The sequence below is a fragment of the Balaenoptera physalus genome (assembly GCF_965194825.1).
Source record: "Balaenoptera physalus genome assembly, chromosome: 2".
NCBI lineage: Eukaryota > Metazoa > Chordata > Mammalia > Artiodactyla > Balaenopteridae > Balaenoptera > Balaenoptera physalus.
In genome coordinates, this window is record NC_138883.1 from 143,291,227 (window position 1) to 143,313,907 (window position 22,681).

General features: G+C 36.0%; 1 protein-coding gene across 9 annotated transcripts in view; it reads right to left on the reverse strand.

The window, feature by feature from the left end:
- SEC11A (SEC11 homolog A, signal peptidase complex subunit) overlaps window positions 1-22,681 on the reverse strand; it is a gene marked incomplete at its 5' end in the record, with an annotated part of 54,636 nt that overhangs the window by 5,589 nt on the left and 26,366 nt on the right. For 3 of the 9 annotated variants that reach the window (XM_082448871.1, XM_082448863.1, XM_082448870.1), the window contains 4 exons: window positions 1,214-1,291; window positions 2,228-2,347; window positions 10,767-10,916; window positions 15,508-15,617. In XM_082448871.1, the coding sequence (XP_082304997.1) occupies window positions 1,214-1,291; window positions 2,228-2,347; window positions 10,767-10,916; window positions 15,508-15,590 (431 nt within the window). Of the gene's footprint in view, window positions 1-1,213; window positions 1,292-1,663; window positions 1,713-2,227; window positions 2,348-10,766; window positions 10,917-15,507; window positions 15,618-22,681 lie in introns of all 9 variants that reach the window. The other 6 variants (XM_082448864.1, XM_082448866.1, XM_082448867.1 and 3 more) reach the window with 6 other exon arrangements.

A 22,681-nucleotide genomic window follows, 5' to 3' on the forward strand; every position in this document is an offset into this window, starting at 1 on the left:
AAGGAGGTGATGTGCCTCCTTATGTGTCAAGGTAAGTGGTGACATAATCAACGGAAAGTGAATTTGTACAGTTAAGATTCTGTGCTCCTGCTGTTCATGTCCCAGATGTTTACACTTCATGGAAAGTTATTTAATTCAGAGAGTACCAGACTGTAACATTTTTTTAATTAACAGCCAGAAAAAGGCCTATAACTTTCAATGTTGGGATTTTAGAAATAACACTGTACATAGTTTGGGACTTTTAAAAAATTCTTTAGAAAGACAAGTTACTTGAGTAAAAGAAAGCCTGGTTCCTCCACCCTTCCATAGGATGATGCATTTTTTTACCCAAACAGGGGGCCACAATGAGCAGACAGAGCTACATTAAACACCTAAGAATCAAGATCCAGATAAAGGGACACTCTGGGAGGAGTACAAGTAAAACTGTACAGCAGAATTTGTCCAAAGCCTTAAAATATGCTTATGTTTCACCAGGTCATTCCAAGTCTAAGAATTTACTGTGAAGAAATGATTGGGCAGAGGCACTGAGATACATGTAACAGGGATGCTCATCATAACACTGTTCACAGTCAAAGGCATCTGACAATGGGAGATTGGCTAAATAAAAATACGGTCTTTCCACACAGTGGAGTAGCATACAGCTTTGAAAATGATGATATGGAAATAAATCTTTTGATTTATAGATACTAACAACATTGGAGGATAAAAAAGAGGTTATAAGCAGTATGACCATTCTCTCCCCACACACGAAATGTGTTTATGTATACACACTTATACATTAAGATCTGCATCTTTACACATATCGGCTAAAAGAACACAAACCAAAAAATTAAATATTTATGGAGGAACTGAAAGAAGTGACTTTGCTTTTTGATGACTGTTATTTCCTTATGTTTCTACAAGAATCTGTACATTTGCAATTAAAGGAAAAGCAAAAAGACTCTAAGAGGCTGATATTAGCAGCACCTTGGGAACTGAGGGAAATGGGGACTATCACTTCTCAGAAGCACTGATAATCTAATTTGAATTATAAAAGTATGTTTAGCTCCATCATAGGAAATCAAGTTCCCTTGAACTGGAGGTGTGCACAAAAAACCAGGTCTGCTGAAGACAAAACACACTGGTGCCTTTTCTGATCCGATCTCTCTGGCCCCAAACTGAACATCTCTTCTGTTGTAACTGAGGCAGCTTTTACTTAATAACTTGAACTTACTTCTTTATGGGAACACAGTTCCTCAGTTCCACTGTTCCACTGTTCGCTGGTGGAATCACTGAATCCACAGTGTCTGTCCTAGGTTAGAAGGAGCAGATGTTCTGACAGTGGATAACAGTGCCATGTGGCATCTAAAGAGTGAGAACAAGCAGCTACCCATCTCAGAAGTGTTATACCAGTAATTTTGCTATGATGGTTAAAAGGTGGGCTCTGGAGTCAGCCAGCCACTTACTATCATCAGTGTGACCTTAGATAAACAACCTAACATGTCTGTGTTTCCTCATCTGTAGAATGGAAATATTAGGGTTGTTCTGAGGTTAAAATGAGGTAATACTTGTAAAGAAAGCACTTAGAATGAGTCTCTGGCACAGAGTAAGCACTAATAAATGTGAGTTATTGTTAATAGTATTAATAACATGAAGGTAGTAATAATCCCATACTTCCTCATACCAGTAACTTACAATTCCTGTCCTTCACTGATCTGTTCTCCTGATAAAATCTGAAATAAACAGGCTTAATATAACTTTTAAATTTCATTTGACCTCAATAATTTCAAAACTAGAAATAAAACAATATGGAATAAATCAACATGATGAAATTAATCTAGATGAACACTTTAAGTTGCTGACTCAGTAAACACTTAAGAAATGTAAGTTTCAAGAAGCAGGATTAATACCACTCTGGATCCCCAGAGCCTAGCACAGTATTAGACGTCAGAGTACATGAAAGGTGCCCAATAACATTTCTGAAATGAATTAAACAGACAAATGAATTTTTTAAATTGTCACTCTAATTCATCCTCATCACTAATATTCTGTTCTTCTATAGCACCCCATATCCTCCCTTCTGGAGCAGTAAACCTGAAGTTTCAGATGCATTTTAAGAAGCACACTTTTTCAAAGGACACAAGGTGATTTGGCTGAACCGGGACCAAACCATTATATTCAATTGTGTATGATCAGACAATATGATCGAGAGAGCCAATGTTTCAGTAAATCTCCCCTCTATACTTACCCCCTCGCTCTCCCCACGACATCTTTTTTCTCTAGCCAATGTTGTCCTTGTTTATAGAGGCCTCGGTCATCAACCGCATTATTATCTCCTTTGGTCAAAAACTTGATATGTCCATTTTGCCTTAAAAGAGTAAAGGAAACCCAAGTCACCAAATACCTTCACGCCATTTGAAAGCACAAAATTTGTTCATGTTAACTGAAAATTCCTGTGGAACTGTGGCATTTTATCATCATTCCCAATATCAAAATAATTATTTATTTAGCTAAAAGGATGTTCATAGCTATATTGTTTACAACAGGGAAAAACTGGAAGCAAACAAAGTCTAACAGGAGTTGAAATCTATGCAAGCATTAAGGACGATGATACAGAAGAAAATTTAATGACATCAGAAGATCATACAAATTTTATTAAGTGAAAAAATATTACAAAATAGCATGTACAGTATAATCTCATTTTTATATTAAAATAAACACAAACCACCAATATTTTGGAAATACAAAGCGCAAAGGAACACATTAAACTACTTAGTTTGGATATAATCTGCCAAACGAAGACTGTGGGAAACTACAGGATGACCCAGTTTCTTCAACCAATAAATTGCAAGGGACAAAGAAAGTTAGAGAAGGAATTTACAGATATAAATAAAAGACATTATAAAGCCATATCAGCCAACTGCAATTGAGGACCTTCTCTGAATCTGGATTCAAACAAATTGTTAAAAAAAGTTAAGACACAATTGGAAATTTGAACAAAGATTGGAAACTTAATGATACAAAGGAATGACTGTTCATTTTTTTAGGTGTAAGAATGCTAATTATAGTTATACTCTTTAAAAGCTCACTGGTTATGTTTTATAGCTATTTATTGAAATATTTACATATGATACCACATGATATCTAGGATTTGATTCAAAATAATACAGGCAGGAGAAGGGGAAGAGGTGGTAATGTAGGCAGAATTGGCTATAGATTAATAATTATTGGAACTAGGTGACTGGTACATGGAAGTTCATTATACTGTTTTGTCTACTTTGTGCATGTTAGAAATTCTCCATATGAAAAAAAAAGTAAAAAAGAAAAATATTAAACAGGGTCTAAAATGATAGACCAAGGTGTAAACAGCAGCTATCTATGGCTTTTTTTTAGCTTAACTTTAGCTTCTCATTTTTTTTTCTCCAACAAACATGCACTACTTTTACAAGCCAGGGTCTACAGAAACATCATCTTACTCGATCAGATAATTATTAATTTAATTATACTAAAGAACCATGAGGCTTCTAGTAATCTTAAAATTTAACTGAAAGCAAAGTACATTTTACAGTAGATAAAGACTGTCTTAAAATTAACTCAAGTGAGTTTGGGTTAACAGCTACACTAGAAAGAAGAAAAATAGCTTTAACTCCTACTGACTAATATCCACTTAGATTCTAAGCCAGAAACTGGCTCTCTAGACACTAAATCATCTGCAGATAAAACTAAATTGGGAGCTGCTGCAAACACCAAAAACAGTCAAGTGCAAACAGTCTCATTAAAAATGAGATTCCAATTAGAAAAAATGCAAATATATACAGAGAAAAATAATCTGTAGCTGACAACTCAGTAAGTGAAAGAATATCTGAAAAATCCTGGAGGGTAAAAGAGGACAGGTGCCAAGGTGGCGCTAGCTGCGGAGTGAAAATCAGGAGCAGCAGGAAGAAGAGTCCATTCAACCAGGAAATAACACCAAGAAAAGAGGCAGAAAAGTAAAGTATGAGGAAAGAAAAGCTGGGAAATGGGAAACTCCCCAGGAAAGGAAAGGGATGCTACAAGAGATCTGAGCTATTCCCAAAGACTTAATTTGTCAACAAAACAAACAAACACAATTTCCCCACCTCTGGGATGTAATGAGGACCCACTACAGCTGTTTGAAAAAGCACAGGTTTCCTTCATCTACTTAATAGTGCAAGAAATATTCTCTGGTGGCAACCAGCTCCTATTAAGCCAACTATGAAGACCTATTCTAGCAATTCACAACCCACGAGCACCGAATCCTGATTGACAACACATTTATATGGGACTTTTCCCTCGCTAGCATAGGGACCAAATATTTAGTATTATCTATCTCCAAGGAGCTCAAAGCACCTAAAATTTAATTCAACCATCACAATACTGTGATGTTAGGAGGGAGGAAATAACTTAGATAAGATAAAGTAAGACCCCAAGAGCCAAACAGGTGCAAAATAATCTATCTGCACAGAAAAAGCAAAGCAAAGGACTAAGCCACCCCAATGGAGAATTCTCCTTCTAAATACTTGATCACATGCCAGTATTCAATATCATCAAATTATAATACTACCTATAGGCTGAACTTACTAAATACATATTAGAGCAGGCTATAAAATAAGATAAAGTAAGAGTTTATATGTGGGAAAAATGTAAGTATTACAAATTGCTGACTAACAGGCTAATATGAGGAGCTATACACGAAAATTAAGTCAACTGATAAACATTTAATAGCTATCTCACCTTTTAAATTAAAAAACAAACTTCACTATCTCTGCTTTCCTAACTCGCCCATTTTGGAAGAAAATGGAAAGCAAGAAATAGGCGAGGGGAGAGGAGGATTCAAAGAAGTTTTTTGCTGTTTGCCACAGTACATATAACCTTACCTGCATGCATATCTCATAGCCCTCCTTTTTTTTACTTAATTAAAAATACAGTATTAACTATAATCAGTGCAGGAGGTGGTTAAGTCTTTTTTAAAAAAAAAAACAAGCCGGGGGGAGAGATAAATTGGGAATATGGGATTAACAGATACACACTACTACGTATAAAGTAGATAAACAACAAGGACCTACAGTATAGCACAGGGAACTATATTTAATATCCTGTAACACGTTTAGTTTAAAAAAACAAAAAAAATAATTTTTGAAAAGATAAAATGATTAAGGGATAACACAATCTCCAAACAGAAACAAAAACTCCAATGCCAACCACTTTCTCACAATTTCCTATTGTCCCCAAATATTGGAAATTACTTAATGTTTCTGTTAAGGGAATTTTTCCTGAGCTCAGTAGTGCATTAGAGAGAAGCCCTTGATAATGTGCACTTTTCCACTGCCTAGTCAGATAGTTCAGGACACAAAATTAGTCTCATCTGGATAACAGGCAGGACTAGATGAACAACTACACTGGGCACAAAGAACAGATTCAAATTCATGGACCTAGTACCATCGTATTAAGTAGTACTTGGCAAGGTCATCTTTTAGTTCAGGGATTCTTTGCATATGTGGTAATACCAGGTATATTCTACCATATGCTCATGAGATAATCATGTTACAAAGTAGTATTGAGGACACAGCTGACTCCAAGCTTCTGGGAAACAACTGAGGCAAACATCTCATTGTTTAGGTTATGTGCTGCTTGGAGGGCAGATATTCTACAGCTGGAGAAGATGGGAAAAAGTCAAGTATGGATTTTTCCAGATAGTTGCAGAAATAAGTTCTGATGTCATATCAGAGCTTTTCCCAGGTAGCTGAAGTCGTGCCCACAAACCTTGCCTGCCACGGCCACGGTGATGGAGAGCCAGTCAACACAATGCCGTGTGGCTCACAGGGTCTTGGTGCTCCAGCCTGGTGTCAGGCCCGAGCCTCTGAGGTGGGAGAACCGAGCTCAGGACATTGGACCACCAGAGACCTTCCAGCCCCACGTAATATCAATCAGCGAGAGCTCTCCCAGAGACCTCCATCTCAACGCTAAGACCCAGCTCCACCCGACGGCCAGCAAACTCCAGTGCTGGACGCCCCATGCCAAACAACTAGCAGGACAGGAACACAGCCCCACCCATTAGCAGAGAGGCTGCCTAAAGTCATACTAAGTTCACAGACACTCAAAAACACACCACCGGATGCGGCCCTGTCCACCAGAAAGACAAGATCCAGCCCCACCCACCAAAACACAGGCACCAGTCCCCTCCACCAGGAAGCCTACACAAGTCACTGAACCAACCTTACCCACTGGGGGCAGACACCAAAAACAACGGGAACTATGAACCTACAGCCTGCGAAAAGGAGACCCCAAACACAGTAAGTTAAATGAGAAGACAGAGAAATATGCAGCAGACGAAGGAGCAAGGTAAAAACCCACCAGACCAAACAAATGAAGAGGAAATAGGCAGTCTACCTGAAAAAGAATTCAGAGTAATGATAGTAAAGATAATCCAAAATCTTGGAAATAGAATGGAGAAAATACAAGAAACATTTAACAAGGACCTAGAAGAACTAAAGAGCAAACAAACAACGATGAACAACACAATAAATGAAATAAAAAATTCTCTAGAAGGAATCAATAGCAGAATAACTGAGGCAGAAGAACAGACAAGTGACCTGGAAGATAAAATAGTGTAACTAACTACTGCAGAGCAGAATAAAGAAAAAAGAATGAAAAGAATTGAGGACAGTCTCAGAGAACTCTGGGACAACATTAATTGCACCAACATTCAAATTATAGGGGTCCCAGAAGAAGAAGAGAAAAAGAAAGGGTCTGAGAAAATATTTGAAGAGATTATAGTTGAAAACTTCCCTAACATGGGAGAGGAAATAGTCAATCAAGTCCAGGAAGTACAGAGAGTCCCATAAATAAAACTCTTAGAGGAAAACATAAGGCAGAACATGCTATGACATAAATCACAGCAAGATCTTTTTTGACTCACTTCCTAGAGTAAGGGAAATAAAAACAAAAATAAACAAATGGGACCTAATGAAACTTAAAAGCTTTTGCTCAGCAAAGGAAACCATAAACAAGACAAAAAGACAACCCTCAGAATGGGAGAAAATATTTGCAAACGAAGCAACTGACAAAGAATTAATCTCCAAAATATACAAGCAGCTCATGCAGCTCAATATCAAAAAAACAAACAGCCCAATCCAAAAATGGGCAGAAGACCTAAATAGACATTTCTCCAAAGAAGATATACAGACTGCCGACAAACACATGAAAGGATGTTCAACATCACTGATCATTAGAGAAATGCAAATCAAAACTACAATGAGGTATCACCTCACACCAGTCAGAATGGCCATTATCAAAAAATCTACAAACAATAAATGCTGGAGAGGGTGTGGAGAAAAGGGAACCCTCTTGCACTGTTGGTGGGAATGTAAATTGATGCAGCCACTATGGAGAACAGTATGGAGGTTCCTTCAAAAACTAAAAATAGAACTACCATATGACCCAGCAATCCCACTACCGGGCATATACCCTGAGAAAACCATAATTCAAAAAGAAGCATGTACCCCAATGTTCATTGCAGCATTATTTACAATAGCCAGGACATGGAAGCAACCTTAGTGTCCATCGACAGATGAATGGATAAAGAAGATGTGGCACATATATACAACAGAATATTACTCAGCCATAAAAAGAAACGAAATTGAGTTATTTGTAGTGAGGTGGATGGACCCAGAGTCTGTCGTACAGAGTGAAGTAAGTCAGAAAGAGAAAAACAAATACCGTATGCTAACACATATATATGGAACCAAAAAATAAAAAATAAAATGGTTCTGATGAACCTAGGGGCAGGACAGGAATAAAGATGCAGATATAGAGAAGGGACTTGAGGACACGGGGAAGGGTAAGCTGGGATGAAGTGAGAGAGTAGCACTGACATATATACACTACCAAACGTAAAATAGATAGCTAGGGGGAAGAAGCTGCATAGCACAGGGAGATCAGCTCAGTGCTTTGTGACCACCTATAGGGGTGGGATAGGGAGGGTGGGAGGGAGGTGCAAGAGGGAGGGGATATGGGGATATATGTATACATATAGGTGATTCACTTTGTTATACAGCAAAAACTAACACAACATTGTAAAGCAATTATACTCCAATAAAGATGTTGAAAAAAAAAAAAGGTAGTATTAAGCAGATCCCAGTGTTGCATGGGGAGGAAAACATATGTTTATAAGACAAAAAGAGAATGACCCCCAACTTAACATTTTATCTCTGGATGCTAGGATTACAGGCAATTTTGTGTTTTCCAATTTCACACAGCATCATGTGTAAGAATAATAATGTAATAAGAATGTTCATAAGATGGAGATTCAATATATGAAAAAAAGAGTTTTATGTTATATTTACAAATTTACAAAGTTACATAAGAAGCAGATGGAACTTTTAATCTGAGGGCCCAGGGTTCAAGTCCCTGTCCAGGTGCCAAAAATAAATAAATAAATAAATAAATAAAATTTATTTAAAAAAAAAGTAGATGGAGAAGGAAAGGAGGAATGAGACAAGAGAGAGGTTAGCTGAACAATTCCTACCTCTATTCTTAAAGCTCAGGATTTCACTTCTTAAAACAAGGTTCAGATGACAGAAACGTGTTAACAGTGCAAAAACCAGCTTGAAAACTTTCAGGACACATTTACTACAAAAACTTAATCCATTTTGGTTGTCATTTGGTCCCATATTTAAGAACAATGTTAATACTATTAAATCAAATGATTATTACAACCAGGTATTTTAGTCTTCCCCCCACCCCAAAAAAGGAAATTTGAAACTTCAGAAGATTAATAGGATCTGTTATTTAAACAGGCCTGCTAATTAAAGGCATCTCAAATGTTTAACGTAAATGACCAATAACGTCAGATTACAAATACCATACAGTTTAAAATATTCACAATTCTGTTAAATTTAAGGAATCTGTAATTGATATATCTGTCAGTGAACCTGTCCTGAAACAAGATAACTGTTTTAAAATAAAAGACTCGGGACTTCCCTGGTGGCACAGTGGTTAAGAATCCACCTGCCAATCCAGGGGACAGGGGTTTGAGCCCTGGTCTGGGAAGATCCCACATGCCACGGAGCAACTAAGCCCGTGAACCACAACTGCTGAGCCTGCGCTCTAGAGCCTGTGAGCCACAACTACTGAGCCCACGTGCCAAAACTACTGAAGCCCATGAGCCTAGAGCTGGTGCTCCACAACAAGAGAAGCCACCACAATGAGAAGCCCACGCACCGCAACGAAGAGTAGCTCCCGCTCGCTGCAACTAGAGAAAGCCCGCGCGCAGCAACAAAGACCCAACCCAAGAATAAATATAAATAAATAAATAAATTTATATATGTATATAAAAAAGCCTATTCTAAAATAAATAAATAACTCAATTTCAAAGGATCACACATAAAAATGGACAACTTCTGCTCTACCCAAAGCAGGGCGTGATTTTTTCTGATAAATTCAGGGGAAAGTTGGTGAGAACAAACAACACAAATATACTTTGAGAATATGGAAAACACTACCTGTACTGAATGAACCTTCTCAATAAATAAAAGTAAAATTTAAAAAACTAAGTTATTCCTTCCTAGTCACTAATAGAATGCAATATAAAAATTATAATCTTCCAATATACTGGAAGTATGGAAAAAAACAGCAGTAAGATCTTTATTTTATCAGTGAAGAAAGAACTCTTCTAAGCTAGAATGTTTACAGAGATTTTTCAAAAAGCAACAGTTGACAGTTCCCTCTTCTGGAAGTGGAGAATGTAAACTACTTGAGAGGGTGGTAAGCATGAGGTAGTATCTATTTAGGGCTTCTTCATACTCAAGAACCTACATCACTCCCACTGTTTTACTTCCCTCTGTATGTCCTCCAGGACACTCCCTTTTCCTTCATTTCTTTCTTTCCTTCCTTCTGAAAGTTTTCCTTAACTAGAAATATTACAGACTTGGAATGGAGTGGGTGAGGAATATGTAGCTGCACAGGGAAGCACAGGCTTAGAGCCCAGAGATCTTTTTTTTTTTTTTCCTGCATACTTTATTTTATTATTATTTTTTATTGAGGTATAGTTGATTTAACAATATTATATTAGTTTTCAGGTGTACAACACAGGGATCCAAAATTTTTACAGATTATACTCCATTTGAAGTTATCTTAAAATACTGAACCCAGAGATCTTATAGTTCATCTTCCTGAACCTCTTTCTACTACAGACAGGGAAACTGAGACCCAGAGAAGTGACATTTTTTGCTCATTGTTATGTCCCTCCTCCACACCAGGAGATTCTCAAGGTTTTACATATATCTTTTTCAATTCTAAAATGCAAGAGTCTATATTTACAAGAATAACTTAGATTTCAGAAATTTTCTTTGGAATTTGGAAAAGTTGACAAATTTATTCTTATTTAAAATATCTGTAAGATTGCCTTAAAGGTTTGTTTTTGAAAGGTTAGGGCTACCTCGTCCATTATATCAGAAGATTCTATTTGGGATCAACCTTTGTGTCATGTTTTTTCTGGGGCTATATACAGACAGGGTTACTGATCTGGTTGGGAAGTGGAAGGGAACCAAGAAAACCCTCCAGAAAAGCCTTCAGGGAAAAATGAATTACTAAATAAGTATTTAGTCTTCCAAATGTTCACCAAACCTTCAGACATTCATAAAAATGGACTGGAAGAAGGACCTAGGAGTTCCCCACCCTTTCTTAATCTTTAGGCTATCAAAATTAAATGCTGCAGACACTAAAACATAAGAGTGTTTTAAAATAGAGAAGATATAGTTTGCACATACTTTTCATGAATCTTCAAGACTCGGTGAACTATAGGAATCTCTCTTCCTTCTATCCTAAAAACAACAATTTCTCCCACTCGTATGGGATCTTCAACTCGATTTGTTAGAAAGAGAAGATCTCCTCTATGAAATGCAGGTTCCATGCTGCCACTGGGAGGGAAAGAAGAATATAATAGCAAAAGAAAGCCTGAGATTAAATTTACTTTCAAAGTTAGATATGCAACAAACAATTAAAAGTATCACCTTTGGAATATACTTAATATCTTAACAAATATATCAACATAAAATGTGTATTGTCCTCCAAATATGGTTTCCTCAGACTAGGTATACTAAAGGTTTCCTTTAGTTAATAGCCTTCATTAACTAGTTCCATTTCAACCATTACTATTCAAAAGAACTTAAATTTTGAAAACGGCAATGTTACTAATTCTTTAACCTTTTAAAATTTCAAATGACAAACAGAATATAAAAGAGTGAACTTTATAATCACTGTCCTTATTCTCACTTCATCTGAAAATGCTAAAAGATATTCAGATGAGAACTGGATCATCTTTTCCTGCCATTTATAAAGATACAGACCAAGATGACCTCATGGTTTCAACCCAACAAGAAGGAAAAACAGCTCATCAAGTCAAAGAACAGTCAGCGACAGAGATAATGCTTGTGCTATCAATTTATTTATTTAAAAAAGAGAAACAAGAAACAAAACCAAGGACAAGAGCAGAGATTTTTGCCTAAGAATTTCAGAAACAAGCAAAGAATTCAATTCCATGGTAATTAATGATGACAAACTTCTAGAGTGTCTTCTTACCTTTCACCTGTTCTACCTTATACCAAGTTCTTCAAAGGTCCTAAGATATTTGCACTAATTAATGAAACTTTTCTTTCTATAAAGAAGTAGCCCATCAGTATTGTTTTCAGCAACTCAAGCTCCAGTTTTCATTAACAATAAATTTAATAAGAAACAATAGAAGACAAGGAATAAAATTCAATACAGCAAAAATGACAAAGTCCAGACACTTCTGTTTGAAGACTCTGGTCCCTCTACATACATAAGGGAATATGGTGGTGGTTCCCAAACTTTGGTGCACACAAGAATCACCTGGGAAACTTAAAAATCCCCACGCTCAGGTCATATCTCAAACCACTTAAATCAGAATGTCTGTGGATGAGAGAAGCAGGCATCAGTATTCTGTAAAGATCCCAAGTGATTCTAATACGACCAAAATTTGGGAACCACTAGAAATATGGATTTTCAGTACATGTTTATTCTTAAAAGTTTTGTTTAGGTTCCTCTTGGGGCAATGAGTTCCCTTTCTCAGAAGGTGTTCAGATAAAAGATAGAACATGTGTTTGGTGAAAATATTACAGAAGGTATTCTAGACATGAAATTTTCAAGTTTTTATTTTGGCTGATTTTTTAAAATCAGGGACATCCTTTGTTCAAATAAAACCTTGCTTGAAAATGATATAAATGAAACAGATAAAAGCTGAGTTGTTCTGGGTGAATGACTCATCTTTATCGAGCACTTATTATATGCAGAGTGCTAATTTTAAGAGTTTTTTTTAAAAACAATCTTCAGAACAACTCTATGATGTAGGTACTATTATTATCCCAACTTTATAGATAAGGAGACTGAGGCTTAGAATGGCCTAGAGTTGTAAATTAAAAAAATGATAAAGGTGAGATTTGAACCAAGGGGGTTCACTCTCACTGTGCTAAACTGCTTCTGAGATACTCTAGAATTTTAGCAGGGAATATCATTATCATATTTGCATTTAAGAAACATCCCTTCAGAAACTACAGAGTATATAGAAGACATTCAAATATTTATTGAATTGATGAGTAAACTGGAAAAGATGAGAAGGTAAGTTGGGAGACCAGATGTCCAGGCTATTACTTACAAGTGAATACTTGGTAATTATTAAAAGTGTTATTAAAAACATGGACACTGGAGAATGATAAGGGGAGAAGATTGAGAAAAGGATACACATACAGAATTACCTCAATTATGTAAGAAATAATATACATGAAAAAAGAGACTACAATGTTAATAGTAATTATATCCCAGAACTATGGGTGACTTAGTTTCATCTAGATTTTTTTTGTGTTTACAACATTTCATATAATGAAAATATATTAACTTTTTTCTGATTATAAAAGCATTTTTTTTAAAGGTCACTACAACAGCCCAGGCAGGAAATGATGAGGGCTTGAAATAGAATAACAGCAGGGAGGACAGCTAAAAAAGGGTAGAATAGAGAGAGGGAAAATAACAAATTCAATGACCAATAGGCTATGACAGAAGGGGGGATCAAGAATGACTCCTAGGTTTTTAACATTGGCAATTGAGCAGATGGCCGTGACAGTCACAGAAATAGGAGGAAGAAGAACAGGTTTTTGAGAAAAGGAGATGAATTTTACTTTTATTAGGTGGAGTTTCAAGTGCCTGGTCAACATCCAGATAGAGATGTTAGTGTAGGATGAAAACAAGAGTGTAGATTCAGGGAATAAAGTTGGATTAGAAAAAAAAAAAAGATTTAAAAATTCAGATACAGATGGCAATTAAAAACAGATAAAAGCATGTGGTAAGAGGATCATTAAAGAAATAACCAGGGGAAACTTTTTAAAAATTAAATAAATTATCGATAAACTTCTTACTGTTATCTGATTAAACTGTACTTTTAAATTTAATACATCAATCATGATCAATTTTATAAGAAGTTATATATAAATAATTTATATATAAATTAAACTGGGGAATTCCCTGGTGGTCCACCAATTAGGACTCCACACTTCAACTGCAGGGGGCCCGGGTTCGATCCCTGGTGGGGGAACTAAGATCCCGCAAGCTGCACAGCTTGGCCATAAATAAATAAAAATAAAAATAAAAATATAAATAAAAATAAATTAAACTGACTTCAGCTTCACAAAGGGGGAAAAAAATGTTTTCAATGTTCCCTGAAACTTCAGTTAATAAAATAAATAATAAGAAAGTATTTTTGTCTTTATCCCCAGTGGTTTCACGAAAGTCCTAAAAGTGGATTCTCAGTTGGCCTGAGTCCTCTGAGGCACATTTGGTTCCAGGTAAAAATTATATTCCTTGAAGTTTTATGAAATCACATAAATAACACCCAATCACATAAATTACCTTTCTCTAATGACTACTCCCTCCAGTCTTGACCAGATTCTCTTCTAATATGACCTGGTCTCTTTTCATTTTTTTTCTTTATTCCACACCGGCAATCAGAAAAGTTTAGTATACAAATAACCTAGCTACCAAATAACTTATCCAAACACTCCTTTTAAGCCCCAACTGATATTTTCAGGACCACCAAAATGTTCCACAGGTGCTTACTCTAATCCCCTATTCACTCATCATTCCCAGTTTAAAGGTCATTAGATTGTACTTAAACATCTCCACTGAACAGAACTCAATCTGAAATAATTCCAGAAGAATCTCCAAAGAAGCCTCCCTGGGCCTTCTCTCTACAGCTTTTCCCCACAGTGCCAATTAGTGTGGCTTCTCCTTCTGTTAGTGTTTGAACACTTCACAAATTGAAGCTCTCCACTGAGTTCAAGACTGGGAACTTAGGGCCACATAATTTTAAAACTGGAAAAGTCTTCTGACATCATCTAGGTCTAGCCTTCATTTTATAGATGAGGAAACTATGGTTCAGTCTATAAATGACTTGCTCAAGGCTGTAGTTAGACAATGAAAAAGCTAGAGACCCAAGTCTCTATACCCCTAGAATAGTACATTAAATGCTTTCCCAGGTAATAAACTCCAGACATTTCATTGGATCTCTAAAATCACAGTTGCATTTGATTACTAATAAATTCAGACCGAGGGTATGGGTATGAGTAAGGGAGGAGTAAGATACTGGAGACCCAGTGCTTCCAACCACTTGTTGCTGGAAGTATATCCTAGTATGACAATGAAAGAGTCAAATTCATCTTGTTAAGAATAAGGTACTATTATCTAGACTTTAGGTAATGTTAATGATTCAATTTATTTTATATTTATACTCCATTATCTCCAGAAAAGACTTGAGATAGCTTACATAATTAAGCCCCAAATAAGACAGAACTACAATGATTCAATTAAATAACCAAGTGGTAATTCTCCAAAAATGAGTTGCTAAATTAGGTTTTTAAATCCTTAAGAGTACGAGTACAAGGATAGGGAAGGAAGACAGTGGAGAAAAAAAAGTCAGTACTATTTGTCACTTCAAGAGATGGCATTAATATACTCAGAATTCCTGAAGTCTATTTAGAAGTGATATTTAAAGGTCAGCAGGAAACATGGAAATAATTAGTGATGCTTCTGTACTGACACTGAAAACATGCTGCAGAAAAATTCTTAATTTGTAAAGATGATATATAATCTTGTAAATTAACAACTAAGTATCAGCCCTGATATACCAAAGTAAAGAATGTAAGAAGACAGAAGGATTTCAGGAAAATAAAGTATACTGAAACACTTTCTTAACAGATGTGCCAAAAATAAAGCTCACATAAACATTTCATAGAAAAGTCATGAGCCCTTTGGGATCTGAATGGAAAGTGCCTAACAAGGTTGAGAATGTCTCACAACTGAGAAAGACTAACAAATTTTCTTCCAGGCCCTGTTCTGGGAAAGAGTAGTGTCTAAAGGAATGATATATCAGTTATTCAACATTTCAATTTTTCTCCCAAGTAATGCCATGCAATTCCATGCCTTGAAAAGAAAAACTGTTACCTGAGCACCACTACAATTGGACTTTCACTTCCAGTTATGACCATTAACCCCTTCCAGATCATTAGTGCCGAGGAGACAATCATTCCAAAATTTAGGACTTGATAATAGAGCTGTAAGAACAAGAGAAGAGATCAGATCCATAATTATCCTCGCCTAGGAAAGCACTGAGTAATATCAATTTTAAAGTTTTAAGTAGTACTATTAGGGCACCTGAAGTTCTAAGAAACTCTTTAAAATACTGTAATAATTACACCAACAGCATCCCAGAACATCCCCACCCAAAGAACCCTGCCGTTTTGTTTGCTAAAACACATTACATTTATATAACATTATTTTCAGAACTTTTCACATAAATTATTTCATTTGGGCTTCACGACCATTCAGCTTAAATTCAATCACATACATGACACATACCAGCCAACAGCAACATACCTCTGCTTCTAAACTCTAATACTTACTTTTCTACAATACTTATCCCTTGATAATTATGGGCTATTCAATGACATTTAACTTGACCCCTCATTTTACAGCTGAGGAAATTTAGTCTCAGAAAGGAAATGACTTATCAAAGTCATACAGCTTGTCAGTCACATCGTTAGGACTTGAAGGCCAGCCTTATGTCCTACAAAACTTACACTGCTCAACAAATTGTAAAATTCTATGACTTAAACAAGCAAATATAATACTAGAAAGGTATTTCAAGTGAGGGAAATATATGAGCTAATTGTGTTGTACTAATGCTGGATAATGAATAAAAGTAGAGAGGATGACTGGACACCATGGCAGATAGTTCAGGGGAGGAAAAGATGGTGCTGGAGAGCAGTGACAGAAATCTGAAAAAGCATATTAAGCTCAGAGTATGAAGACCCTTGAATGTATGACCGAAAATGTGAACTTAAAAAGACAGTCATAAAATAAAGTGAAAAAATAAAAGTTTCAAAAATATGTCCAATGTAAGTTCACTTTTGTCATTTTAAAAAATATATGTGCTGGGACTTCCCTGGCAGTCCAGTGATTAAGACTCCATGCTTCCACTGCAGGGGGCACAGGTCACGGGTTCGATCCCTGGTCGGGGACTAAGATCCCGCATGCCGTGTGGTGCGGCAAAAAAAAAAAAAAAAAAAGTTTATATATATATATATATATATATATATATATATATATACACACACACACACACACATATATATGAGCATATGGGCATTCTACAAGACAACTGTTACAGTCTTCAAAAATTCAATGTCATGAAAATAAAGGTGGGGGACTGGAATAAAGAGACATAATAACCAAATGTAACGCATAAACTCTGGTTAGATCTTGGTTCAAAAGAACAAAATGCATATAAGAAAAAACCCTAACTATAAAAGACATTTTGGGGTCAATTGGGGAAACTCAAGTTATGACTTAAATTATACTAGGAAATTAGTGCTAATTTTCTTACATATGATAATGGTATTGTGGTATGTAGGACACTGTCACTCGTAAGAGATGCATGCTTAGCAGTAATTAGTAGTAGTAGTTAGGGGTGAACTGTCATATCTGCAATTTGTTTCAAAGGATTCAGAAAAAATTATATATATATATATATATACACACACACACACACACACATACACATAAGTACATACAGAGCAAATATGGAAAAATGTTAAAAACTGTTAAACCTGTGATAGCTTACAGGTGTTTCCTGTACTATTCTTTCAAGCTTTCTTTTTTTTTTAGTTTTATTGAGGTATAACTGACAAAATTGTTAAGATATTTAAAGAGTACAATGTGATGATTTGATATACCTTGTGAAAGAATTCCCCCAAGTTAATTAACACATTCATCACCTCACGTATTTACCTTTTTTATTTTTCTTGGGGATGGGGGTGATACCTTTCAATTTTTCTTATTTTTTAAAGTATAGACAAAACTGGAAGAAAATAAACTGGTTACACCTGGGGTAACAATACCAGGCAATTCTGTTTCATTTGTTTATCCACATTTTCTTCTTTTCTCCTTTTTAAATTAATTTTTATCAAAAGATTACATACACATAGAGTCAACAGATATATATAATTAAAAAACAAACCCCTGCATATCCTGGCCATGGCAGGCCACCCCCAGCAATCATTTTCATCTCTTTTAGCTATTTTACCCTCATCCTTCTAAAAATTAATTGCTTCTCTTTTCATAAATTTGGAACATCATCTATAAACTATTTATTATGATGAGGATTTTAGCTCTCTTATACCATTTTCTATTTTTTCCCCTGCAATTAACCTGTTTTTTCTGCATACTCTAAAAAAAGGTTTCAGGTTGCATATTATTATAAACGTATAGTTAATCTCTGGATGCACACACAAGAAACTGGGGACAATGGCTGCCTTTGGAAAGAGGAACTGGAACTCAAGGTGGAAGGAAAATTCTTTCCAATATATATGCGTCATGTTTTTTAAGTTCTTACTAAATTCAAGTATCACCTATTCAAAAATAGGTTGTTTAGGTTTTTTTTCTTAAGTCCACGTTAATGGCCAGAACATATTTCCAATGAAGTATGACATACTCTATCAACATAACATCACGCACAAAGGAAGAAAGAAAATACGGACATTTTCTTATGGACACTTAGAAATACCTGCTGTTCTTTGAGTAATATAGTAATATGAGTATACAGATGTGATTTGAAACCTAGTTTGACACTCCCATTTATGGTGAGAAACCTGAGGCACAGAGAAGCTAAGTGATGCACTCATGGCTGCACAGCTCTTGGCAGGCAGAGGAGCAACTAAAACTTAGGTCTCCTAAATTCCATCTCAAGATGGTAGCTTTTTTGTTTTTTTTAATAGATCTTTATTGGAGTATAATTGCTTCACAATACTGTTAGTTTCCGTTGCACAACAAAGCAAATCAGCCATATGCATACACATGTCTCCATATCCCCTCCCTCTTGAGCCTCCCTCTCTGCCTCCCTATCCCACCCCTCTAGGTCATCGCAAAGCACCAAGCCGATTTCCCTGTGCTATGCTGCTTCTCACCAGCCAACTATTTTACATTCCGTAGTGTATATATGTCGATGCTACTCTCACTTCACGCCAGCTTCACCCTCCCACCCCATGTCCTCCAGTCCATTTTCTATGTCTACCTCTTTATTCCTGCCCTGCAACTAGGTTCATCAGTACCCTTTTTTTTTTAAGATTCCATATATATTTGTTAGCATATGGTATTTCTTTTTCTTTCTGACTTACTTCACTCCGTATGACAGACTCTAGGTCCATCCACCTAACTACAAATAACTCAATAACTCTTTTTATGGCTGAGTAATATTCCATTGTATATATGTGCAACATCTTTATCCATTCATCTGTCAATGGACATTTATGTTGCTTCCATGTCCTGGCTATTGTAAATAGTGCTGCAATGAACATTGTGGTACATATCTTTTTCTGAATTATGGTTTTCTCAGGGTATATGCCCAGTAGTGGGATTGCTGGGTCATATGGTAGTTCTATTTTTAGTTTTTTAAGGAAACTCCATACTGTTTTTCATAGTGGTTGTATCAATTTACATCACCACCAACAGTGCAAGAGGGTTCCCTTTTCACCACACCCTTTCCATCATTTATTGTTTCTAGATTTTTTGATAATGGCCATTCTGACCGGCGTGAAGTGATACCTCACTGTAGTTTTGATTTGCACTTCTCTAATAATTAGTGATGTTGAGCATCTTTTCATGTGCCTCTTGTTCATCTGTATGTCTTCCTTGGTGAACTGTCTACTGAGGTCTTCTGCCCATTTTTTAACTGGACAGTTTTTTTGATATTGTGTTCCATGAGCTGTTTGTGTATTTTGGAGATTAATCCTTAGTCTGTTGTTTCATTTGCAAATATTTTCTCCCATTCTGAGGGTTGTCTTTTTTGTCTTGCTTATGGTTTCCTTTGCTGAGAAAAAGCTTGTAAGTTTAATTAAGTCCCATTTGTTTATTTTTGATTTTATTTCCATTACTCTAGGAGGTGGGTCAAAAAAGATCTTGCTGTGGTTTATGTCAAAGAGTGTTTTTCCTATGTTTTCCTCTAAGAGTTTTATAGTGCCTGGTCTTACATCTAAGTCTTTAATCCATTTGGAGTTTATTTTTGTGTATGGTGTTAGGGAGTGTTCTAATTTCATTCTTTTACATGCAGCTGTCCAGTTCTCCCAGCACCACTTACTGAAGAGGCTATCTTTTCTCCACTGTATGTTTTTGCCTCTTTTGTTGTAAATTAGGTGCCCATATGTGCACGGGTTTATCTGGGCATTCTGTCTTGTACCACTGATCTATATTTGTTTCTGTGCCAGTACCATACTGCCTTGATTACTGTAGCTTTGTGGTATAGTTTGAAGTCGGGGAGCCTGATTCCTGCAACTGCATTTTTCTTTCTCAAAAATGCTTTGGCTATTCGGGGTCTTTTGTGTTTCCATACGAATTGTAAAATTTTTTGTTCTAATTCTGTGAAGAATGCCATTGGTAGTTTGATAGGGATTGCACTGAATCTGTAGATTGCCTTGGGTAGTATGGTCATTTTCACAATATTGATTCTTCCAATCCACGAACATGGTCTATTTCTCCATCTGTTTATGTCATCTTTGATTTCTTTCATCAGTGTCTTATACTTTTCTAAGTACAAGTCTTTCGCCTTCTTAGGCAGGTTTATTCCCTAGGTATTTTATTCTTTTTGTTGCAATGGTAAATGGGAGTGTTTCCTTAATTTCTCTTTCTGATTTTTCATTGTTGGTGTATAGGAATGCAAAAGATTTCTGTGCATGAATTTTGTATCCTGCAACCTTACCAAATTCACTGATTAGCTCTAGGAGTTTTCTGGTGGCATCTTTAGGATTTTCTATGTATAATGTCATGTCATCAGCAAACAGAGACAGTTTTACTTCTTCTTTTCCAGTTTGTATTCCTTTTATTTCTTTTTCTTCTCTGATTGCTGTGGCTAAGACTTACAAAACTATGGTGAATAAGAGTGGTGAGAGTGGACATCCTTGAATTGTTCTTGATCTTAGTGGAAACGCTTTCAGTTTTTCACCATTGAGTATGATTGATGCTTGCTGTGGGTTTGTCATATATGGCCTTTATTATGTTGAGGTAGGTTCCCTCTATGCCCACTTTCTGGAGAGTTTTTATCATAAATGGGTGTTGAATTTTGACAAAAGGTTTTTCTGCATCTATTGAGATGATCATATGGTTTTTATCCTTCAGTTCGTTAATGTGGTGTATCACACTGATTGATTTGCATATATTGAAGAATCCTTGCATCCCTGGGATAAATCCCACTTGATCATGGTGTATGACCCTTTTAATGTGCTGTTGGGTTCTGTTTGCTAGTATTTTGTTCAGGATTTTTGCATCTATGTTCATCAGTGATAGTGGTCTATAATTTTCTTTTTTTGTGATATCTTTTTCTGGTTTTGGTATCAGGGTGATGGTGGCTTCGTAGAATGAATTTGGGAGTGTTTCTCCCTGTGCAATTTTTTGGAACAGTTTGAGAAGTACCAGTGTTAGGTCTTCTCTAAATGTTTGATAGAATTCGCCTGTGAAGCCATCTGGTCCTGGACTTTTGTTTGTTGGAAGATTTTAAATTACGGTTTCTATTTCATTACTTGTGATAGGTCTGTTTATATTTTCTAATTCTTCCTGGTTCAGTCTTGGAAAGTTGTACCTTTCCAAGAATTTGTCCATTTCTTCGTGATTGTTCATTTTATTGGCATATAGTTGTTTGTAGTAGTCTCTTATAATCCTTTGTATTTCTGTAGTGTCAGTTGTTGTTTCTCCTTTTTCATTTCTAATTTCATTGATTTGTGTCCTCTCCCTTTTTTTCTAGATGAGTCTAAGGGTTTATCAATTTTGTTTATCTTCTCAAAGAACCAGCTTTTAGTTTTATTGATCTTTGCTATTGTTTTCTTCGTTTCTATTTCACTTACTTCTGCTCTGATCTTTATGATTTCTTTCCTTCTATTGACTTCGGGTTTTCCATGTTCTTCTTTCCCTAGTTGTTTTAAGTGTAGGGTTTATTTGAGATATTTCTTATTTCTTGAGGTGAGGTTGTATTGCTATAAACTTCCCTTAGAACTCCTTTTGCTGTGTCCCACAGGTTTTGGGTCATTGTATTTTCGTTGTCATTTGTTTCTATGTATTTTTTTATTTCTTCTTTGATTTCTTCAGCGATCTCTTGGCTATTTAGTAGCACACTGTTTAGCCTCCATGTATTTGTGTTTTTTACAGTTTTTTTCCTGTAATTGATTTCCAACCTCATAGTGTTGTGGTCAGAAAAGATGCTTGATACTATTTCAATTTTCTTAAATTTACTGAGGCTTGATTTGTGACCCAAGATGTGATCTATCCTGGAGAATGTTCCATGTACACTTGAAAAGAAAGTGTATTCTGCCATTTTTGGGTGGAATGTTCTATAAATATCAATTAGATCTACCTGGTCTATTGTGTCATTTAAAGCTTCTGTTTCCTTATTTTCTGTTTGGATGATCTGTCCATTGGTGTAACTGGGGTGTTAAAGTCCCTTACTATTATTGTGTTACTGTCGATTTCTCCTTTCATGGTTGTTAGCATTTGCCTTATGTATTGAGGTGCTCCTATGTTGGGTGCATAAACATTTATGATTGTTATATCTTCTTCTTGGATTGATCCTTTGATCATTATGTAGTATCCCTCCTTATCTCTTGTAACAGTCTTTATTTTAAAGTCTATTTTATCTGATATGAGTATTGCTACTCCAGCTTTCTTTTGATTTCCATTTGCATGCAATATCTTTTTCCATCCCTTCACTTTCAGTCTGTATGTGTCCCTAGGTCTGAAGTGGGTCACTTGCAGACAGCATATATATGGGTCTTGTTTTCGTATCCATTCAGCCAGTCTGTGTCTTTTGGTTGGGGCATTTAATCCATTTGCATTCAAGGTTATTATCGATATGAATGTTCCTATTACCATTTTCTTAATTGTTCTCGGGTTGTGGGTCTTTTTCTTGTCTTGCGTTTCCCGCTTAGAGAAGTTTCTTCAGCATTTGTTGCAAAGCTGGTTTGGTGGTGCTGAATTCTCTTAGCTTCTACTTGTCTGAAAAGCTTTTCACTCCTCCATCGAATCTGAATGACATCCTTGCTGGGTAGAGTAATCTTCGTTGTAGGTTTTTCTCTTTCAT